The sequence below is a fragment of the Phasianus colchicus genome, chromosome 28 (assembly GCF_987193195.1).
Source record: "Phasianus colchicus chromosome 28, bPhaCol1.hap1.1, whole genome shotgun sequence".
Taxonomy (NCBI): Eukaryota; Metazoa; Chordata; class Aves; order Galliformes; family Phasianidae; genus Phasianus; species Phasianus colchicus.
This window is the reverse complement of record NC_143463.1, coordinates 3,181,663-3,203,282: the sequence shown is the minus strand read 5'-3', so window position 1 is coordinate 3,203,282 and position 21,620 is coordinate 3,181,663. Positions and strand designations below refer to the sequence as shown.

Genomic DNA, 21,620 nt, shown 5'->3' with positions numbered 1-21,620 from the left:
CTGTGGCCGTGGGCTCAGCACTGACAGACCTGTGCTTACTTCAGCAAGCTTGTATGCGTGTGTGTTCCCCTCTCCTAATTAATGCTTCATAGACTGGAGAGTCCTTGATGCTTATTCCCTTCATGCAGTGCCAGAGGTGCAAGGAGGTTCATTAGGCACAATATAGAAAAATTATGCAAATGTTGTGCTGCTGGGGAGCAGCAGGGCAGGAGGCCAACACTGCTTGCTCTCCCTTCTCCTCCCACTCCTCTCCACATCATCCATCCCTGGCTCTGTGGTGCTGGAACCACACGTCAGGAGTGATGCCTCTGGTGTCATCTCAGCTAGAAATATGAAGAGCTGCAACCTGGAGGGAGATGGAGGTCAGCCTTGCCTGTTCTGAGGCTGTTCTGTGGCAGGATGGCATTGGGGGGGTCCCACAGCAGGGCGAGACCCTCGCCGTGGAGGGGTGATATAGGCTGCTTTGTTTAGCAATAGGGATCAGCACGTTAATTTAAGGACCAATATATTCTTTTAGCAAAAGGAATCAGTGAGTGCTAATTCTAAAATGTTCCGTTTCAACTTTGCTTGGTGGGTGAACTGCCTCGTTTTCTCTTAATTCTACTTCACAAGAAGCACCGGGGTCCTAATAGACTGCTTACATTTCAGCAGGTGCGAGGAGGTTTTCCTTGGATTTTCACATGCATTGTTTTGGAAGTTGCTCATTCTGGCCTAACAAGCAATGGAAAAAGAGCTGAAGGTTTGCCAAAAGTCTCAGAGAACTGATGGTGGAAAAACAGGGAGAAAGTAAGTGGGCATAAAACCACCCTAAATGCTACAGCGTATGCCCAGAGGGACATTAACATATATTAATGAGTTCTTGGTAAAGAATGAATATGTATGCCAATGTACTGCATATGCATGCCTTAACTGTTTAAATGCAGAACCTGAACTCTAAGAAAGTGCATTCGTTTGTCAAGTTGCCTGGTGTGTATTGAGGAATAAAGGAATGGCACTTTTTAACACTGCGTTGGGGTTAGGGAGTTTTCTTCCTGGATTTTGGATTGCAGTGATGCTGCATCGTGCCAACAGAGGCTGTGATCTTTATCCCTGAAAGCTTTTCTTTGACTAATGATTAAAAGCAGATGAGGGAGGGGGGGAGGGCAGGGAAGCCCTTGCTGCGAAGCTAGCTCTCCAGAGCCTGAAACCAGCTGCTAATGAGATGAAAATGATCCATCAGGGACCTGTGCAGGACTGGGGAGCAGCCTGTGGGAGCTGGCAGTCATGCAGAAGAAGTGTGGGGGTCATGGAGAGATCCTGGGAGGAGGATGGGCAACCAAAGGCTGTGAGACAGGCAGATCTGCACAAGAAGACACACAGTTATTTGGCTGGTTATGAAGGGGAGATACTGGGCTTGTGGGTTCTGCTTACTTGGAGGAATAAAGAGGGATGGGCTTTGTCAACTACCCATGTGAAGAATGTGAACGTGGCAGCATGGAAGGGGACTCAGTGCTGGGAACGAGGAGACACCAGAGCTTGTTTTTTCTTACAGCAGGCACTTCTGCTTGCAGATTGCTCACTGCTGCAATAACAAAATAAAACACTGTTCGCTGAGATCCTTGCCTGGGTTGAAATTATTGGCTTTGTGAGTTTTTCTCACATGTGAGATAAAATGATGGGGAAAAAAGCTGCTTGCATCAGGCAGGGTCTGCAGGGACCAACCCCCCACCCCGAGCTTGGGCTGGAGTTGCCCTATGGAGTTTGCAGGAGCCCAGCATGTTCCAGCACTTTTCAGCAGTTGAAAAACCAAAACAAGAAGGGCAGAGAGAGGCTAAGAGAAGCGGTTCCTAATATGGCAACAGCAAATGTATGTAATTCTATTACCCTGATTTATCGATTGCACTTAGAGCGATTACTGGCTTTCACCCCCATCATCTGCCAGGGAGAAGGAGACAGTGAAAAGAAGGCAAGATAAAGGCAGCTGTGCATTGTCCAGGGCAATGCAGGCCCCCAGGGAGGCTCTGGTTCTGTTTGTGGGGCAGAGACCTGACCCCTCTGCAGCAGAGCATCCCTCTCGGTCCTCATCCTTCGAAAGATGCTCAGTTGAAAGTGGAAAGGCAGAAATAAACAGCACCCAAGGGAGGATTCGAGGTGAGGAGGTGGCTCTGGGTTTGGTCCCCAGTGTGTGAATCATGCTGGGAGCCCCCACAGTGGGTGTGATGCCTCATGAAAGCTGGCTTGGCCTCCTGCCCCTCTGCTCAAATGCTGTGGGTTGATGCCAGGCTGGATGGGAGGTCTGAGTCCTTTGAATCCCTGAAAAAAAATAAAACAAAAAGCAGCAGCCCCAGGACTGGAGGAGGGGAGTATTACATGATTGCTTGAGGTCAGAAAGTCCCTTTAAGTGTGTCCGTCCATCCTCCCCCTCCTCCCTCCAGCTTGCTGCAGATACTGGCAAAGAAGCAAGAAAATGATTGTGCTTTTTACTGCCTGAACCCTCCAGGCAGATATAAACAAGTGAGAGCCAGACAAAATCAGAGTGGACAAGACCACTGGGTTGGGAGGCGTGGAAATAAGCCAGCCCCATTGTACAGCAAAGCCCCCCTGCAACCCGCCACTCCCAAGCAGCCCCAGGCACCCTGCAAATGCTTCTATTAATGGAGTGGTAGAAAAATGGAGAAAATGTCTCCGTTGCAGGTGAAGGCAGCAGCAAGATGCTGCTGGCCCCTTCCAGAAGCTGCCTGCTGGCCACTGGGGACATCCCAGGTATGGGAGGGGGGCCAAGCCGTGCCTCTGTCAGCACAGCAGCCCGTGTCGTGCAGGAAAGAGCTCATCCCATCTCATCTCGGCTGTCCCCGATTCGGGGCAGGGATCATAGCCGGCTCTTTTGGGGCTCCCATCGTTGGCAGCAGCCTAGAGGAGATCACAGCTGGGGTGGTTGAGGGCTGGGTGATGCTGGGGGGGGCCGGAGAGGTTCAGGGTTGGGTGATGCTGGGTGATCTCTGAGTGGGGTGATGTCGGGGGGTGCCGGGGGGGCTCGGGGTTGGGTGATGCTGGGCGATCTCGGGGTTGGGTGATGCTGGAGGGTACCGGGGGGGGCTCGGAGCTGGGTGATGCCGGGTGATCTCGGGGCTGGGGGGTGGCAGGGGAGCTCGGGGTGCTGGCGGGGCCGTGCTGCCGATGCAGGCGGGGGCTGCAAGGACGGACGGAGGGGCCGGAGAGGGCGAGAGGCGGGGATGCTCAGACAGCCGGGAGGGGCCGGGGCGGGCGGCGGAGCGCTCTCACCATGACATCAGCGCGGCGCGGCCCCGGGGGAGCGGGTGGGGGGTGGGAGCCGGCGCGGTAGCGGTGCGGGGCGCGGAGCGGCGCCGGAACGGGAACGTTCGGCTCGGCCGGGGCGGCGGGGCATGATCCCCGAGCCCAAGTATGACCGATTTCGCGACGAGCCGCTGAGGGCCGCGGCCCGGCCGCGCCATCCTCCGGCCGCCCCTATGCCGGCCCCGGCACCAGCGCATCCCGGTGCGGCCCCGGGGTTGGCACAGCCGTGCCCCGCGGCGGGCGAGGAACCGGAGGCGGGTACCACGTTCTGCATGCTGCTGCCTCGGATGCCTCAATGGAAGTTTCCCGGTCCCGGCGGTTTTCTCAGCCGTAGCCCTTCGGGTTCCAGCAAAGAGCTCTCCTCGCCGGCCAAAACGGGAGGAGCCGTGGAGCCCGGAGGGGCCACGTCCAGCCTGGCCGCCGTGCTGGGAGCCTGCGAGCCGGGCTGCTCGGCTCCGTGCTCGCTGCAGGTGATGAGCCGGCTGCGCGGCGGGGCCGGGGCCGCCAGGAAAGCGGCGAGGGTGGAGGGAGCCCGACCGGCCGGGGATGAGTGGAACCGCAAGGGCAGCTTCATCAACAAGCCGGCCCAGGGCTGGCTGCATCCCGACGAGCGGGTGCTGGGTCCCGGCGTCTCCTACATTGTCAGGGTAAGTAAGTGCTGCCGGCCCCGCTCGTCTCTGCTTGATGTGGGAAGGTGTGAAGCCCCAGGCACGAGGGGCTCAGGGCAGCTGGAAGCTCCCTCTGCTCACTTCTCCCTGTGATACAGTCCCAGACTCCTGAAGGACTGGGCATGACTCCTCTGTCCTGGGATGGGCATCGTGGGGAGCCCCCGTAGACGAGCAATGCTGTGCTCTCATGGCATGCATCCCAGGGCCTGGATGCTGCATGGTGGGAGCCCATTGCCCAGCATCAGCTGGGTCTCCATCCTCAGTGCAAGGGCAGCAGAAATGGTCAGTGGGCCCAGAGGCCACTGGCCTTGCTCTGGACTAACCCAGCCCTGCTTGGGGCTGGAGCCTCAGTTTTCCCCATCCACATGCTCATCTCTGTGGGTATGGGATGCTGGCAGCCATCCGCTGCTACACAAAGCCCACAAGAAGAGGGGAGCAGCTCTGGAGCTGGTGGCAAAAGGGGCCCTTGTCACTGATACCTGGCTCCTCTCCATCACCTGCATGGGGCTGATGATAATCCTTGAGGTTTCTCTGACCTCCCCTCCCATCCTGCAGTACATGGGGTGCATCGAGGTGCTGCGCTCCATGAGATCCCTCGACTTCAACACACGGACACAGGTCACCAGGTAGGACATGCAGAGATGGGGGGTCAGGGCTGAGGCTGGGAGGACCCCCTGCCCTGTAGGGGCCACCCCACATGCTGAGACAGAGGCAGCAATGTGAGCATTGGATCAATGGGTGGAAAGAGGAGAAGGGAGGTGGCCCCGGTGGGGATGACGTACCACCAGCCCTGTGACACTGGGGGAGGCTGGGGGACTTTGTGGCTGCTCAAGGATGATACTCCCAGAGCTATGGGAAGGGGAAGCAGCCAGGAAATGGCTGGGATCTGCAGTGATAATGCTGTGGGACTTGGGGCTTGCAGAGAAGCCATCAACAGACTGTACGAGGCAGTGCCGGGTGTGAAGGGCATCTGGAAGAAGAAGGTGAGTTTCCACCTGAGCCCATCCCTCTCTGCTTTCTTAGGGTTGGGGTTATGGGCAGGGTGCTATGGCTGATCCCAGTGCAGAGCCTGGGGTGTTGGGTACTCCGTGTCTTCCCCACCCCATAAAGGCTCTCTTGAAGGGCAACGTCACCCCTGTGCTCCTGTCCCCCATCAGGCTCCCAGCAAAGCCCTTTTCTCCATCCTGGGGAAGAGCAACCTCCGTTTCGCAGGCATGAGCATCGCTGTCAACATCTCCATTGATGGCCTGAACCTCATGATCCCTACCACACGCCAGGTGAGAGCCAGGCATCCCAGCCCTCTGCCTCCAACCTCAGCTCTGAGCCGGGTTTTGGTGGCCTCCCCACATAACCCCATTGTGGTCGTGCCCTGCAGATCATCGCCAACCACCACATGCAGTCCATCTCCTTTGCCTCCGGTGGGGACATGGTGAGGCTCTCATGTCCCGGCCCCACATTCAAGGAGCGGGGACATGGGGCTGCCCATCCCATGGTGGGGCCAGGCTGAGCCAAAATTCAGGGACAGCCCGGTCCTTGGGGCTGGGGCAGTCAGGGCTGAGTCTGGTACTGGCAGCCTCAGCCCCGCTCTTCGCACAGCAGCAGGACATGAGCCCCAAACACCCTCTGTGTCCCCAGGACACCACGGACTACGTCGCCTACGTCGCCAAGGACCCCATCAACCAGAGAGGTGATGCTGATCCCTAGGGCGCGGAGAAGGGATGAGCTGGGCTGGAGGAGGGCACCTCTTGGTGGGATGTCAGGGGCAGCTGGGGGGCTTTTTGAGGGGCTGCTGTGAGCCTGAGGGAAGGCTAAAGCCAACTGTCCATTCGCCTGTTTGTTTGCAGCCTGCCACATCCTGGAGTGCTGCGATGGGCTGGCGCAGAGCGTCATCAACACGGTGGGACAAGCCTTTGAGCTGCGCTTCAAGCAATACCTGCACAGCCCACCCAAGGCAGTGGTACCCCCAGATAGGTAGGATTGGAGCCCTTCCATTCTTTCCCGTGCCACCCGTGCCTTGTCCTTGCTGGGAGCGGGGCTGGGCAGTGTGTCCCCAGCTGTTCTTGCTTATGTTCTGCACAAGGGTGCTGGGGATGGAGGAGTCAGCGTGGGGGGAGGATGATGAGGTGGCCGAGCATGATTACTACAACAGCATCCCTGGTAAGGAGCCACCCCTGGGGGGGCTGATCGACTCCCGCCTGCAGCACAGTGCATTCCCCGGCCGCATCCGCGTTCAGCCCTCTCACCAGGTGAGCCCTGAAGCCATTGCTAGCCTCACAGTGAAGGCTCAGGTTCAGTCCCCTCAGTAACCTTACTGTCTCCTGTTCCCAGGGTGGGTTAGCACTCAGAAGAGAGCTGTCGAACCAACCAGGACAGCCCTGGGACCCAGAAAACCAGGGTGGGTACCACTGATGCTGGTGGTATTGGGGTCCCCAGAAGGGCTGCAGAGGGGATCCTGCTCCCAGCTCATGCAGGTGGTGATGCCCAATCCCTGCAGGCCAGTCCTGCGATGGGTATCTGCAGGCAGACGGGCACCCCCTGGTGCCACGGGACTATGAGGAGCACATGTATGTGAACACACAGAGCCTGGAATCGGATGCAACTCATGCAGTGCCAGAGGAGAGCCCCAAAAAGGACCTTTTTGACATGAGTAAGGTGATGGGCTGGGGTCATGGGATATGCTGTGCTCTGGTCTGCCCAGCCCCATGCTCCAGAGCAGTGATGTTCCCCATCTGGTCCCTATAGGGCCTTTCGAAGATGCGCTGAAGCTCCACAAGTGCATTGCTGGGAGCAACGTCAGTCCACCCATCGAGGACCAGTGGCCGAGTCCCCCCACGAGGAAGGCTCCCATTGCCCCCACGGAGGAGCAGTTGAGAAGGGAGCCGTGGTACCACGGGAAGATGAGCCGAAGGGATGCTGAGAAGCTCCTGCAGATGGATGGGGACTTCTTGGTGAGGGACAGTATCACCAACCCAGGGCAGTATGTTCTGACGGGCATGCATAGTGGGCAGCCCAAGCACCTGCTGCTGGTGGATCCCGAGGGAGTGGTAAGGGCAGGGTGAGGGGGTTGGGGGGGTTGGATAGCTGCCGGGAGCTTCAGGGATGCTATGCCCACATCCCAGGTGAGGACCAAGGATGTGCTCTTTGAGAGCATCAGTCACCTCATCAGCCACCACCGGCAGAATGAGCAGCCCATCGTGGCCGCCGAGAGTGAGCTGCACCTCCGCCAGGTTGTCCAGAGGAAGCAGTGATGCCAGGGGGTACGTGAGCCCCCACCCCGCTCCCCTGGCACTGATCTCACCCCAGCCTTAGGCAAAGCCAGAGCTCCTCTGCACTCCTCTCCTCTGTTAGTGCCTGTCTTCTGGAGACAGTCAAAGGCCCCCAGGGTCAGCATCCCTGTCCCGGATCCCAGCAGGGCTTCATGGTCCCCATCCCTAAGGGGCTGTGGCTGTCCATCTGTTGTCCTCCCACCCACACTGCCTTCTCTCCATTGTCCACGTGGGACCCCTTGCCCAGAAGGACACACAGATGTTTATTCCATGTGCATTGGCAAAATGCTGCCTGGGATGAGGGATATCTGGAGACAACGTAGGAATGTGATAGGGTTGAAGCATCCTGTGCTGCCAACAGGGCTGCCCTGTGCCCTGGACATTGCTGTTCCCATACCCAGTGCTGCTTCTGCATCCCGGCACAAGAGACATGGAGCCAAGGGGAGGGGGGCAGTGGCAAGAGCATCATCCCAGGGCTCATGGGGTGGGATAGGTCGAGCAGTGTACACGTGTACACGTGTGTGTGCATGTGCAGGTATGTGAGGGGCTGCTGGGACTCCAGCCCCCACCCACTGAGCTGTGCCTCTCAGCCAGCACTACTGCTCAGGACCCAATTCTTGCCTCAGTCCCACGCTCTCTACAACGACATTGGGGGCTCTCCCATCTATGGGGGCTGCATCTCTGCTGGGATTTTGCCTGGCAGGGCTGGGCACAAGCATCTCTCAGAGCTGGTGCTGCTCTGGGTTTTCCCATTGGTTCCAGATTTCCAGCTGTCTTCTCTCCGTGAGCTCACATTGCCCCTGGAGCCCCGCATGGCCCTGAAGAGGGGGCCAGGATGGAGTCTCCGTGGGGATGGCACGGGGCAGCAGTGAGCCTGCAAGGCTGGGGCTGGAAGGGGGAAAAGCATCCCCAGCCCTGAGCCTCTACCTGGCTGGAGCATTGGAAGGTTTTTATGACATTCACCATCCCGTCTCTCGTCACTCGGCACGGGTTCATTGTTTCGATTACATTTCTAATTAAACCTGGAAATGAGTAAGTTCCCTGCTGTTCATGCTGCCCCAGGCACGGTGCTAGCAGGGGAGAGGGCTGGAAGCTGCCAGCTTCTGTGCTCAGCAGTGCCAGCACGGAGCAAGGGATGAAGATGGGGACACAGAGGGTGCCAGGATCGACTTCTGCATCACCATCAGCTCCTGGCTGGTCCTACATTTGTGGCTGCATTCTACAATCGGGTATCTCCTGCAGGCACACATCACCTCCGAGCTCCAGCATCTCCTCCTAGGGGCCAGGCTGGCTGGATGCTGTCAAGGTGTCGGTTGCAGCCTTGTCTCACCCTACAGCCAGGCTGGCATCAGAGCAGAGCTGTCGTTCATCACCTGCTAATGACCACTGACAAGTGGCTGGGAGCGGGAGCTGAGCCCGTGCCTGACTGTAGCTCCTGGCTGTGCTGCGTGGCCAGGTGATAAAAAGGCATTTGCTGGAATTGCTAAAGGCAGGAAAATCCCTGCCTGAGCCCAGAAGCTGCCAGATCCTGAGCATGTAAGGCTGTCAGAGCTAGCAGCGGGGCTAGGCTGCTGGAAGGGTCTGTTCCCTGTGGCAATGGGTGCTCAGCCTCAGTGGGTTTTGCTGCAAAGCATGGGCTGGGTATGGTGCAGTAGCAGTGAGCTTCAGGCAGGCTTTGAGACCACTTCCAGCACTGACATCTGAGGGGGTCCCCATTAGGCACCTTTTGCTTGCTGTGCCAGTGCTGGGCCTGGAGGAATAGGAGCACTGGTGTGGTCCCTCTGGGAAGGGTCAGCACTCCGTAGGGCAAAGCTTGCCTGGATGACTCAATGAAGATCATCATTGCCAAATAAAGCCCAGTAATGAATGTGTAATTTTCCATTGATAGTCAAATACCTACAGGGATGTAGCTCTTCCATCTCAGCTGCTATTTTTTGTCATGTAGTAATGTGTCTGCAAAGATAATTGCACCATTCCCTCAATAGCAGAGGCAGGAAAAGGCAAAGAGAGCCCCTGCTTTCTTCACTGTTGGAGAACCAGCCTGTGCCTCACACCAGCTGCTGCCTGAGATGCTGCGAGCCTGGTGGGGCTGGCACGTCATGTTTGAGGGGGTTTAGGCTCTTTGCATCTCGTGTCCATGCTGATTGCTGCACCAGAAGCAGAGCACATCCCCCCCAACCCCCTCCCTTCACCCCAAGCCTCCCAGCCCCAGCACGCAGTCAGGGCTTTGTGGTGTGGGGAGATGAGCTGAGAGCTGCGCAGCTCTTGAAAACAGAAAACAATTAAATCTGAGCCCTTTACCGAGTTAACTACGGACATGAATAATGCAATCAGAACGTCAGTTCCCCAGGAGTGCTCGGATCTGAAATTGAATTTCTGCCGGGCGGTGGGGAAGGAAGGTTCGCTGCTTCTGCCCCGGTGTGAGGGAAGGGGGGGAAGTGGGTTCTGCTTCCCATCCTCCAGCAGGTGGTAGCACGCTGCAGGCTCCGCATCCCCAGCTCTGCCATGTCCCAACCCTGTCGCCGTCCCCAGCTCTTCCTTGGCCCCAGCCAGAGCTGCTGCGTTGTGCCCATGCATTGTCGGATGCTGCGCCTTCCAGCCTGGCAAGAAAACCACGACCCTTATCCATCTCTGTGTCACCTGTGTCACGCTGCCTGGGGAAGGCACGGAGCGCTGAGAGCTGTTATCCCATCCCCATGATGATGCGGGAGGGAGACAGGAAGGGCAAAGCGTCTCTTCCAGCTCTGCAGCGCTGTGTGATGGTCTGCAGCCCGTTTCGGAAGGATTGGAAACCTCTTTTTCTCCCAACCCTGCAAGCATTTGTTCCCTGCCCGTCTCTATCTGTGGTCTGGCACCTCCCTCTGCATGCAGTGTCTGTGGCAACGCAGCGCTGGGGCTGAGCGCTGGTCCTGAGCCCAACAGAGCTGGCTGGCAGTGAGGGCAGCCCGAGCACAGCCTGCATCCCAGATGCGCGACCCCGCACCGTGAGCACGAGATCCCCGCTGCTTTCCTTTTGCTGCAAACCGGGAGATCCGTGAGCCCTCTGTGGTTTTGCCCATCGCTGCAGCCCCGCTTTTACCCCAGCACCGCAGAGCTGCTCCCCCCCTCCCCTCCCCTCCCCTCCCCTTTTCTTTTTTTCTTTTTTTTAGCTGCAGGGAACTGCTGGTCCCAAGCAGAGCGTGCGGGCAGGGCTGGCCCCGCTCCAGCTTTCTTTGTTATCTCCGGGGAACTCAACCATTTCTGCTCCTTGTTTACCTCCCGTTGTACATGGGTGGAGGAAAGGTAAACACCAGCCTTTTGTTCACCAGCTCTTTTTCCTTGAGCCTCTTCCTCCTCTCCCTGTCTTCATCCACTTTCCCCCACCCCCACCCCCCACCCGCACTACAGTGCTGAGCCCCAAAAACATCCACAGTGTTGCCATTCCCCCTCCCCAATGCTGCCCCAGCCCAGACCCCTCCCTTGGAGGATCCTTCATGCTCCATTTGCTGGGCCCAGTTGCTTCTCCCAGATCTGTCCCTGCACTGGGCAATGGGCTGCTGTTCTGAGCAACCCATTCCCAAGTGAAAGCCTGCAGTTTGTCAGAGCTCCCCACCAGGCAAGAGTGAAAATCAAAGTGTCTGCCCTGCCAGGGAGCACTCACATGGTAGAGGGGCACATTGGGGAAGCCAGGCCGTGTAGAGAAAGTGCAAAAAGCTTTCTGAGAGGGAACTGTTGCCCTCCCAGATCCTGAGCACCTTCTCCCTCACTACGTTTACCAGAGCTGGATGTTGGCCCTTGGTTTGTCCTACACTTTTATCAGCTCACAGTGTGGATGCAGAGGGAGCTGAGAACTCCCACCCTTTTCATGGTGCTTGGCTGCCACGATCGACATAGAATGATCTCACCAAGCCAGGCTTTCACTTTTGATGATTATATCCAGCCCTGTGCTGCTGCTATGGGCTGTTTACAGGAGAGAACAGAGCCCTTCTGCCTCCTAGCAGCATCCCTGGGGCAGGAGGAACCACTGCTGGCCCCAACCATGCCCCGTCCTGTTTGGAATAGCTCTGTCTCCAAGGCTGTCAGTCCACGTGGCACCTGTCTGGAGCTCATCCTCCTGCTCTGAAGATCTCCTGCCCTCCCCCTGCGGGTTGCAACGATGCTCTCTGGGTTCTGCTGATGATTTTGCCCCTGGCGTCCCCAGCACCACCCGGGCCATATCCTACCCAGGCGCTAGAGAAACGTGTGACAAGTGGCACTGCCTTCCTCCACTCCTTCCAGCCACGATATTAAACCACTTAATGCACTCAGCGAGTCCTTGAGCTCTGAGCCGTCTTGGAGTGCTGTTGGCTTTGTTCAGCTCTTTGATGAGCTCGAGAGCTTGGAGGGGGGGCAAAGCACCGGGGCTGACAGCAGGCTCCACTCCGTGCTCTTGCGGTTCTCCGGGAGGGAGGGAAGCGGGGGCACCACGGGGCTGCGGTGTTCGGTCCACTCCATTCACGGTCCCGGTTACGGCTACACGGCGGAGTGTCCCGGGACCGGGGGACATGCCGGGTCATGAACGGCAGAGTTGGGTCCCGACCTGACTCGTCCCGGTGCTCAAGGCTTCTCTGCGTCTCCCAGCAGCATCACTCGGGGTGCCCGGTACGGTGCTGGAAATCTAGGGGCGCAGCGCTCGGAGGATTACGGCGGCGGCGCGGCGGGGAGCGGCGGGGCCGTATAAAAGCGCGTCCGCTCCCGCCCGGGTCTGCGGCGGCGGCTCCGGTCCAGGTGCGGCAGCGGCTCCAGCAGCGGAAACGGCAGCTGCCCGGTGGGCGGCACGGCCCGACTCGGCACAGCTCTCCGTGCGTCACGGCCGCCCCGTCCCATCGCTCCCAGCTCTCGGGTCCGGTAGCTTCGCCGTGCGCCGCGGGGTCCCGGGGCGGTGGGTTCCGGTGACCGTCGGTGCAGGCTGTTCCTTCCCGATCCCCGTCTCGGGGCTGGCGTGTCTCGATCGCGACGTCCCGCGGCGCGGTCCGGTCTTTCCCCGTCCGTTATCCCCGGGGCCGGATGGTCCCGGTGCCCCGCAGCGCGATCGAGTCCTTCCTCCCCTCCCCTTGGTGTCGGTCTCCCCCGGCGCGCCCCTTCCCTTCCCCATCCCCGTTTCCATCACCCACGATGCTTGCGGCTCCCGGTTCCCGGTGACAGCGTTTCCGATCGTTATCTCTTCCAGCCCTGCACCCGGCGGCAACATGTGGCTCCTGGAGAGGCTGCGCGGCATGGCGGAGAGCAGCAGCGCACGGGGCTCGGGGCCGGACGATTCCCCACGGGGCTCCCGCTATAGCAACGTCCTCACCCCCGATAAGATCCCCGACTTCTTCATCCCGCCCAAGCTGAGCGCTGCACCCGCTGAACCCGAAGGTACCGAACCCACCGCGCCTCCCGTCCTGGGTCCATCTGTCTCGGAGCAGGACCTGACGGACCGCAAGACCCCACGCAGCCCCCGGCCTCCCAGCCGACCCCGTGCGAAGGCATCCGGCCGGCACATCATCCAGATCGAGAGCGCCGAGGACTGGACAGCTGAGGGAGGCTTCGGCACCAACGTGGACCCGCAGGCGCAGACAGCCATGTCTCTGCCCTACGTGCCCAAAGCGCAAACCTCGTACGGTTTCGCCACGCTGGTGGAGAGTCCCCACACCCGACGTAAGGAATCGCTCTTCCATAGCGAACACAGCAGCCTCTGCCCTTCGCCGGCCACCTCCCCCAGCGCCCAGCGCAGGGCAAAGCTCAACGGTGAGAGCAGAGCTCAGGCTCCTGCCGACCTGGGGGCGGCCCTCATGCATCCCGGCCGCTATTTCAGCGGTGGTGAAAGCGACACGTGCTCTTCAGCCGAGTCCTCACCCTTCGGCTCACCCCTCCTCTCCCGCTCCGTCTCTTTGCTAAAGATCTTCAGCCAGGAAAGCCAATCTAAGGTCATCAAGCTGAAGCACTCGGTGGCTCGCAACAGCTCTCTTTCAACCGATGACAGCTCAGCCGACACCAGTCCCAGCGCCCAGCGTCGTTCCAGGAGCGCTCCGGCCGGGGGACAACCGGCAGCGGGCACGGAGCTGCCGCAAGGTCGGCCCCGTGAGCACAGCCTGAGGCTCAGCAGGGGCGGCCGCCTCCGTCTGACTGCTGATTACGACCCTTCCAACGCCCGGCTTCGCGTTCAGCTCATCTGCGCCGAGGATCTCTACGACGCTCTGGTCGATGTGCGTGGTATCCACTGCTGCGTTTCGCTGTGCCTCAACCCGGGGAAGCTGCAGAAGCAACGCAGCACCATCATCAAAAACAGCCGCAACCCTGTCTTCAATGAGGACTTCTTCTTCGATGGGCTGGGTCCCAGCCACGTCAGGAAGCTGTCCCTCAAGCTGAAGGTGGTCAACAAAGGCAGCAGCCTGAAGCGGGACACGCTGCTGGGGGAGAAGGAGCTCCCGCTCAGCGCCCTGCTGTAGGCTCAGCAGCCCTGCAGGGAGCGTGCCCGTGGGGCTGGGGCACGGGAGGGCTTGGACCAGCCCTGGCCCCTCTGAAATAGGGCTTGGAAGGGCCCCCAGAGGAGGGCCAGGGCTGTGGCAGAGCTCAGGGATGCAGGGCCAGGTCCCCAGGAGCGGAGCTGCCGGATGCAGCCCTCCTGTGCCAGCCTCTCCCTTCTGTTCCAGCTCCCTGCCCGGGGCTGCAGCTCCTGGAGCACAGCAGGAGCCACCTGCCCTGTCCCTTTCAGATGGATGGATGTCACCTGCTGGGCTCTTCCCTTTCTGGTTTCCATGGTCTCCAGCTGGCCAGCACGAAGGTTGGAAGCGGGTAGAGCTCTGCAGCATGCTTATTGCCACCTCTCTCCAAGCCTTAGCTCCTAGAGTCAGATGATGACATCGACCTTGGCTTTCATTTAAAAGTCAAGCTTTGTAGTCTTGGAAACTGCAGAGAAAATGCTGCAGAGGTGACCCAGGAACCTGGTTGGGGTCTCTGGGAGGTGGCCCCGTGGCTGACTCACACCTGTGGTCTTTCTGAATCCCTTCCTGGGACCACATAGAGTGTGCAGGTCAGCTTTACCTGACACCCCGCAGCCTCTGGGATGCCCTCCTGTCCTGGTCCCCCCAGATACTGACCCCTCTCCCCTCATGGATAACAGCTGCAGGAACTTCAGAGGCATTTGGATGCATTCAGACGGATGCTGATAGGGGCTGGTACTGCTGCTGGGGGGCACATGGCCATGGGGGTGAGCATGCATGCTGGGGTAACATCCCAGCAGACCCCAAGCAACAGGAGCAGCACCCCCTGCCTTCCCAAGTGCTCATGGCTGTGTACCTGCATGGCACTGGGGATGGGTGGCACCAGAGAAGGTGGCAGGCTGGGATCCAAGCTGCCCTCCCCAATTCTGCCCTCTCTGAGCACTCATGGGTGAGGGGCTTGAAAGCTTCTGCACCCCCCTACCCACCCACCCACAGGGAGATGCATGGCCCTGGGGTCAGAAAGCCCCTATACCTGGTGGGACCCAGTCCCCAAATAGGGCTGTGTTGGCAAATTGATTCCCTGCACTGCCCAGAAACACCAGAATGGGGGGAAATCCAGGCTGGGGTATCTGCAGGTGGCTGAAACAGCCACTTTTGTTGTTGTTTGGTGTGATGTTACCTGCATGGTTGGTTTTTTTTTTTATGTGAAAAGGAGCAGAAATAGCATTGCTCCTCTCTGCCCTCTTCCAACACGTGTGGACACACGCACATGTGTCCCTCTGTGTCAACCTCTGTTGGTGACGGTTGATGTTCCTTCCTTGTCCTTTGCAGCAGATGGCAGATTTCAGTGTTGGCTATTTATATCCGAGGCTGATCTTTCCCAGCGTGTTTTACTTCTGTCTGTAAATATGTTTCAGGTATACGAGGCATGGTTCTGGTGCTGTTTGCATGTTGGGGGGTGGGGGGTGGGGGGGGGAGTTGGGATGATCGTGGCTGTTTGTTTGAGCTTGTGGCTGAAAACAAACCGTGCAGGACGTGAGGAACAGACACATCCCTTTGCCACAGGGGATTTCCCACCTGCTGCTCCCCATTGCTTTCCCCAGGAACAACCAAGGGCTGCCCATCCCTGTTTTTTCCTCCATCCCCTGGCATTGGGGAGGTGGGGGGGGGAAAGGGGTGAACTCAGCACCAAGCAGAGCTTGGGAATAGGGGACACCCAGCTGGTGGCCAGGAGCTGGGGGAGGATCAGTGCAAAGGTTTCAGTGCTCATGAAGGGCTGGGGATGCCACAGCTCCTCCACGGTAGGGCTGTGTTGTGTTTCTTTGTGTTTTGGGGGTGGGTTGGGAGGCTGAGAGCAGAGCTTTTTGGCTCCATGGGGGGAATTGAGGGCTAGGAGTTTGTGCCATCCCCTCCCTCATCTGTCCCAGGTCTCTGGGATTTGCTGCTTTGATGGATGGGAGGGTGAATGCGGAGTCCTGGAGGGATCCTTCCTCCTTGTAGCCCTTTTCTAACGTTCCTGCTTTATGTGGCTGGATTTAACAATGCATTTTTTTTTTGTTTTGGAGTTAATATATATATATATATATACACATATATATTCATTAATGGAATGTTTGTTTACAGATGACTTCCCCTTTTTAGTGCAATAAAGTCTTTCTAAAACAGATGCAAATGGTACCCAGCTCCTGATGCTCCCTTGCTTTCTATCATCCCTTGCTTTCTATCATCCCTTGCTTTCTATCATCCCTTGCTTTCTATCATCCCTTGCTTTCTATCATCCCTTGCTTTCTATCATCCCTTGCTTTCTATCATCCCTTGCTTTCTATCATCCCTTGCTTTCTATCATCCCTTGCTTTCTATCATCCCTTGCTTTCTATCATCCCATGTGCTGCTGACCCCCTGTGATGGGAAGCAGTGGGGACAGCCTTCCTCCCCCTTCCCCCCCCCACCCTCCAGTTGTTCCAGGCCAGCAGCTTATTCTGCTTTCTTCTTTTCTTTCCCTGCCTTCCATCTCTCAACCCACTTCTAACAAGCAGCTGCTGAAGCAAAGAGGGAGGTTTGCCTGCAGCCTAAATGCCATTTTTCTAATTTCCACCATACTAATAATTTGTCATTTTTAGTCGAAATAAAGAATAGGAACACTAAACAGATCCGCCCTCCTTCCTCCTGGCCCCACAGGGCACAGAAAGCAGCGTGGTGAGAACTTGGCAGGTGCCAGGAAATTAAAGTAGTTTTGGGTTTTGGTTTGTTTTTTTTTTCTTTTAGAGGTGTAAAAGCCACAGCAGATAGCAATAAAACGAGCCTGATTAAGTTAGTTTGAAATAGGGTGGATGGGGTCAGCTTGAAAACACTAAAAATCCCTCAAGTGCTCAATATGCAAAGCATGGGAAACAGTCAGAAGGGCGGCTGGTGGGGGAAGATTTAGCTCTGAATTCCTAATTGAGTTGTTAGAGGAGAGATATGCAGCTTCCAGAGCTTGAGGTTAAACCTTGAGCAGAGGCTGGGCTGCAATGAGCCCCTCTGCACTGCAGGCTGTGGGATGGGAGTCCAACCAGGACCCAGTGATTACCTGGGATAATTGGGGTCCTGGTGGTTACCTTCCCTTGCAGATATTTGGGTGCTGTTGGGGTTAGCCTCACGACACCCCCTGCTCTGACAAAGCTGCTGATTTACCGTTTTGGTTACCAAAAAAAAAAAAAAAAAGAGCTTCTTTCTGTTGCTTGGCAACATCTTGGCTGCCTGGTCCGGTTTGCGGGGGTTGCAGGGCTCTATGGGGCTGCCCCAGCTGCAGTCTGATCCCGAGCATCACTCCCAGGCTCTGAGCAGCTGGTGTGGGAGCAGTGCTGCCTTGGTGGGCGCGGGGCAAAATGCACCCACCTTGCAGCTGTGTGTGAGTATCGGCCTCCCTCCGGCTTGCACAAGCTCCTCATCTTTATTGCAAGCATTTGTCTTCCGTGGCAGCATGTCTGTATTAAAGCAGGGAGAGAGACTCCCACTGTTAGAGGGAGGAAAACAGGAGTTAATTGAATCCCACAATTCCTCATAGTCACATCAGGTGAAAGAGAAAAGCCAGAGGCAAACGTTTTGGCCATGTTGGCTCTGTGCCCTGTGGGGTTTGGGCTCCTCGAGCCATGAGGACATCAGGCTGTGAGCATCTCAAGCCATGGGGACACCAAACCCTGGGGGGGGGGGTCCTACTGGTAATAGGGACAACCTGAAGCTCTTTTCCAGCCCTGTGGCATTTGCAGGTTTGATGAGATCCAGCACAGAAGCAGCAGCTTGCAAGCTTTCCCCAGCTGTGCTGCTGTCACTGCAGCCCCAGGGCTCAGGCTCAGGTTGTTTTGCTTTTCCACATGAGCTTTGCTCTTATGTTTTGAAGCTGACACGCTGACATGGACCTGGAGCCGTGGGATGGATCCTAACTCAGCTTTTCCCATCTCCTCTGGAGGAATTTGGCAGAGGAAATGAACGCATCCCAAAACCCAAGTGTGGCTTGGTTGGGTCACATACAGCTGCAGGACTGGCGAAACCCCCAAAAATCTGTGCTGGGAATGAGTGTGGTTATAGGGATGGATGAGGGAAGGGGCTGAGGATGTGGTGTAAAGCTTCTCTCCCAGCCTTTCCCCTCTGGACCGGTTCATTTCTAGCTCCCTGCTGGAGTTTTCAATGCTCCTTCTGACAGGTTTGCAAAATGCCCAACGTATGAAGCAAGCCCAGGTGGGAGGGGAAACGAATGGCAAAAACAAAGCAGACAGGAGGACTCGTTCAACTCTGCTGGCCAACGTTTTAATATCAGTTCAGACAGGCATCAATCGATACGGCAATTTGGGGCTGCTGGCTGAGCTCCGTGCTTTGCCCATGGGCTGAGAGTTGTGTTACAGCTCTGGGTGTTGGGTACAGATTATGGGGAGTCCTTGCTGGGTGCCACGGGGGGGATCAGACTCTGAGTTCTTGGTTTCTTGAAAGGCAATGTGGCTCTGACCCACACTGAAGCATGATGAGGACGTGGGGCTGCATCCACCATCACAGCTGGATCTGCCCCCCAGCATGGGCACTGTCTGGGGATTGCACTGGACACGCCAGAAAGAGCATCAGCCTGGCTCCATCGCCATGGCAATGCAGATAATGGAGGCTGCTGGCAGGAGGGGAGGGCTGGGAGCCCTGGGCTGTGCTCACCCCATGGATGTGCCATGGCCACGTTCAATAACAGCCCTCTCACCTGAGTGCTTGGGGCTGCCCAAAGCTGGTCTTGGAGCAGAGGCAACCACATCTCACCGTACTGAAGCTCCTTGCTTCAGGATAAAGCCAGAGGTAGCGCAGGGCAACATGTAAATATACAGAAACACGTCTATTCAAACCCTCAAATCTCACTGCTGCCAGGTTATAATTAATTCCTATTTGCAGCTCAGTCCAATTTCCTTCACGCAGCCTCCCAATTCAATCCAATTGCCGTATGAGATTTCTGTAATCACTAATCTTATCATGTCCATCAGCGTGAAGTGAGAACGCTGCAATTAGCAGCGCTGGGAGCAGAGCCGTGTGGAGCAGCAGGTGATGTGCTGCTCCATGAGTATTTACTTCACCTGTGCCAGGGAAAAGATGGTGCTTGGCCAGGGTTATGCTGGGGCTGTCCTTTTTCTATTTCCACCCTGGCTCTGGCTGCAGGAGCTCGTACAGCAGTGAAATGATGAAATGATGCTGGCCTGGGAAACGGACTCAGCTCCTCAGCATCAGGGCTGCTCCTGCCTCACTCCTCCCCATAGCTGAGCCCTCTCCTGCCAGCTCCCAAAGGGGAACCTGAGGTTCAGCAGAGCAATGCGAGGATGCGCTGAGATGCATCCTACTTAACCCAGGTCTCTCCATACCCCCCCTTTATCCCAGGACTGCCTCCCCCTCCCCTCATAACCAGGAGTCAGCAGGGCTGCCCTCTAGAAATGCAACGCCTGGATGCCGACGCTGAGCCAAGAAACGTGACGTTGATGCCGGCGAAGTGTCCTTAAACAGAACCATCTGCGCCACTCTTTGTCACAACAGTAGGAGTTATAGATGAAGTGTCAGCCTGCGTGCTGGATTTCCTGGCTCTGTTCACCACCACTCCCTTTCACAGCCCAACTCGAGCTCTGTTCGCTCCGTTCCCGAGCAGACGGAGGCTCAGTCTTCAGGGGCAGCAGGAAGCTGCTCGCATCCCGCCTGCCCTCCCACGGAGTGCTGCCAGCCTTTTGCCAGTTGTGCACATAGAGAGAAGAGGCCTCTCGTGCTGCTGTGACACCCCAGGAGGGTTAAGCTGGGCTAAGATATGAGCTCACCCACCCTGCTGTGAGCATGGGGACACCCAGCTCCCCGTCCCCTTTGAGCTGGCCCCATCTCCAGGGTGCAGTTCGCGGGGGATTCCGTTCTGCATAGTGCCTGTTTTGTGGACAATCTGTTCTCCTCCCACCAATGTTGGCTGCCTGCCTGCTGCTTGCTCCCGGCAGAGGCGTCGTGCGATGGGATCAGAGCTGCTCCCGCAGGTGCCTCGAAGCCATGGGGTCCCTTTCTGAGCCTGTCTGGATTTGGGGAGCAGCCGCTTGCCTTGGCACTGGGGAAGGAGATGCCCAGCGAGGTTGGTGGGGCTCACACAGGTCTGATTTTAAGGCATGTTCAGGAGCACCCTAGGGTGCTTCAGGGTGCACTGAGTGGCTCACTGAGGCTTCTGGGGTTACGTACAAAGAAGCTCAGGTGCCCCAGGTTGCTCTGGAGGATTTAAGAGGGTGACAGGCTGACACTTCATCTGTAACTCCTATTGTTGTGGCACAGTGGTTCTGTTTCAGGACACTTCACCAGCATCAACATCACATTTCTTGGCTCACTGTCAGCATCCAGATGCTGAGTTTCCAGAGGGCAGCCCTGCTGACCCCTGGCTGTTTATGGGGGTGGGGGGTGGGGTAGTCCTGGAATAGAAGGGGTAGCAGGAGTACTGGGTTATGGGGGTCACATCTCAGCGCTTCCTTGCATTGCAGCATCTCTGCTGAGCCTCAGCTTCCTCTCTGGGAGCTGGTGGGTGAAGGCTCAGCTGGGGTGAGAAGCGAGGCAGGAGCAGCCTTGATGCTGGGGAGCTGAGCTCATTTCCCAGGCCAGCATCCTCTCGCTGCTCTCCGAGGTCCCGCAGCCAGAGCTCGCCTTGAAGGCTCTAGGACGCAACGAGGAGCTCTGGCAGCACTCCGTGCATCGGGTGCGCGCTTTGGGAGCACAGCGTGCAGCGGGTGCGCGCATTGCTGCCTTTACCTTTACAACAGGGCAGCGTTACGCGCACGGGGCGGGCGGCTCTCGCTACGTCCGTACGGCGCTGAGGAGCCCGACAGCGCCACCTGCTGGCAGCGCCGAAGCACTGCAGGCAACGGGAAAGCCCGCTCGTACGCATGCGCAAGGCCACGTGGAGCGCCCGTCCCCGTGGGCACCGGCAGCGTGGAGCGGTTCCGCCGTGGGCAACGGGAATGAGGAGCCGCAGCGGTACGTTCCCGGGGCTGGGTGGGTAAAGGGGAGGTGAAGGGTTAGGAAATGAATGGGGAAAAGCATTGGGGATCGTAAGGCGGTAGGAGAGCTGCTCAGCTTGGCTGGGGATGCGGGCATGGCTTCGCGGAGGGGGTTTTTTTGGGGTCACGCTGCCTCTTTGCTCTCTTCTTTTTGCTAACGTAGCATTGTAGCAGCGTGCATTTGTATTTTATAGGATGGATTGGCTGCAGGTGGTTCCGGGAGAGGGACTGGTGAGGTTGGGGGGCTGTCAGCATTTGGCATCACAGCACAGTGAACGTGGAAGCAAAGAGCTGTGGGACAATCAGGGGGGTGAGGCCAGGCTGGAAGGCACAGCAGAGCAGTTGCTGCTTCCACAAACAGCTCACAAGAAGAAGGAATGCCTATGGGGTAAGGTGTACCGAATTGAGGTGATGGAGGGGGTTGCTCACCAATTCATGCAGCACAGCATCATCCTGAGAAGAAGCACAGAATGAGGTGTCCAGCCACGGTTGCCTAGGGGGAAATGAGCAATACGAGGCCATGAGAGTGCCTGCATTGGAATTCACAGCAAGTTGCTCTGAGTGTTTGATAGAATGCATTGCATAGCACATAGGGTACCTCAGAGCCAGTGGGATGCACCTCTAGGGTGCAATGGGGAGCCTCTACAGCACCCAAAGAATGCTGAGATAGGCTGGGAGTACACTAGGATGCCTTAAAGCCAGCCCTCAAAGCCCCCAAATCTCTCCCAAACTCCACCCTGATGTGGTTTCTGCAGAGGTTGAGGGGATGCATTGTTCTGAGAAAACGTTATTTTTAAGTATAGCCCAAGGTTGGATGAGCCCAGGGCTCCCAGCTAAGCTCAGCATCACTTTATAATGAATGCACTCAGCATCCAGCAACCCCAGAGCAGGATTGATGGCACAGTGCCTTCCTTAGAGCTCACATCCATCCTGCTG

General features: G+C 57.4%; 2 protein-coding genes across 7 annotated transcripts; both read left to right on the top strand.

Moving 5' to 3' along the window:
* The first annotated feature begins 3,286 nt into the window (after positions 1–3,286).
* On the top strand, positions 3,287–8,631 carry SHC2 (SHC adaptor protein 2). 4 transcript variants are annotated; one of them, XM_090126075.1, is made up of 13 exons: positions 3,322–3,941; positions 4,518–4,588; positions 4,885–4,945; positions 5,120–5,239; positions 5,338–5,391; positions 5,598–5,649; positions 5,807–5,933; positions 6,043–6,208; positions 6,291–6,357; positions 6,457–6,609; positions 6,705–7,006; positions 7,082–7,219; positions 7,991–8,631. In XM_090126075.1, exons 1-12 carry the CDS (start codon positions 3,384–3,386, stop codon positions 7,208–7,210), a joined length of 1,860 nt encoding a protein of 619 aa, XP_089982201.1. In that variant the 5' UTR covers positions 3,322–3,383; the 3' UTR covers positions 7,211–7,219; positions 7,991–8,631. The 4 variants fall into 4 exon arrangements, with proteins under 4 accessions (XP_089982204.1, XP_089982203.1, XP_089982201.1 ...); XM_090126078.1 differs by lacking the exon at positions 7,991–8,631 and having other exon boundaries at positions 3,287–3,941; positions 5,562–5,649; positions 7,082–7,784; XM_090126077.1 differs by lacking the exon at positions 7,991–8,631 and having other exon boundaries at positions 3,288–3,941; positions 5,559–5,649; positions 7,082–7,784.
* A 3,103-nt stretch (positions 8,632–11,734) lies between these two features.
* On the top strand, positions 11,735–15,920 carry C2CD4C (C2 calcium dependent domain containing 4C). 3 transcript variants are annotated; one of them, XM_090126097.1, is made up of 2 exons: positions 11,735–11,974; positions 12,417–15,920. In XM_090126097.1, the coding sequence occupies exon 2, from the start codon at positions 12,436–12,438 to the stop codon at positions 13,675–13,677; it is 1,242 nt and encodes a 413-aa protein (XP_089982223.1). In that variant the 5' UTR covers positions 11,735–11,974; positions 12,417–12,435; the 3' UTR covers positions 13,678–15,920. The 3 variants fall into 3 exon arrangements, with proteins under 3 accessions (XP_089982223.1, XP_089982222.1, XP_089982221.1); XM_090126096.1 differs by having other exon boundaries at positions 11,922–12,128; XM_090126095.1 differs by having other exon boundaries at positions 11,923–12,089; positions 12,417–15,766.
* Positions 15,921–21,620: the final 5,700 nt, after the last annotated feature.

Coding starts and splice junctions, on each gene's coding strand:
- C2CD4C (XM_090126097.1), top strand. CDS start 12,436: ATGTGGCTCCTGGAGAGGCTGCGCGGCATGGCGGAGAGCAGCAGCGCA.
- SHC2 (XM_090126077.1), top strand. CDS start 3,384: ATGATCCCCGAGCCCAAGTATGACCGATTTCGCGACGAGCCGCTGAGG. Junction 5,392..5,558: donor TTGCCTCCGGTGGGGACATG/GTGAGGCTCTCA, acceptor CTCTTCGCACAG/CAGCAGGACATGAGCCCCAA. Junction 6,610..6,704: donor AAAGGACCTTTTTGACATGA/GTAAGGTGATGG, acceptor TGGTCCCTATAG/GGCCTTTCGAAGATGCGCTG.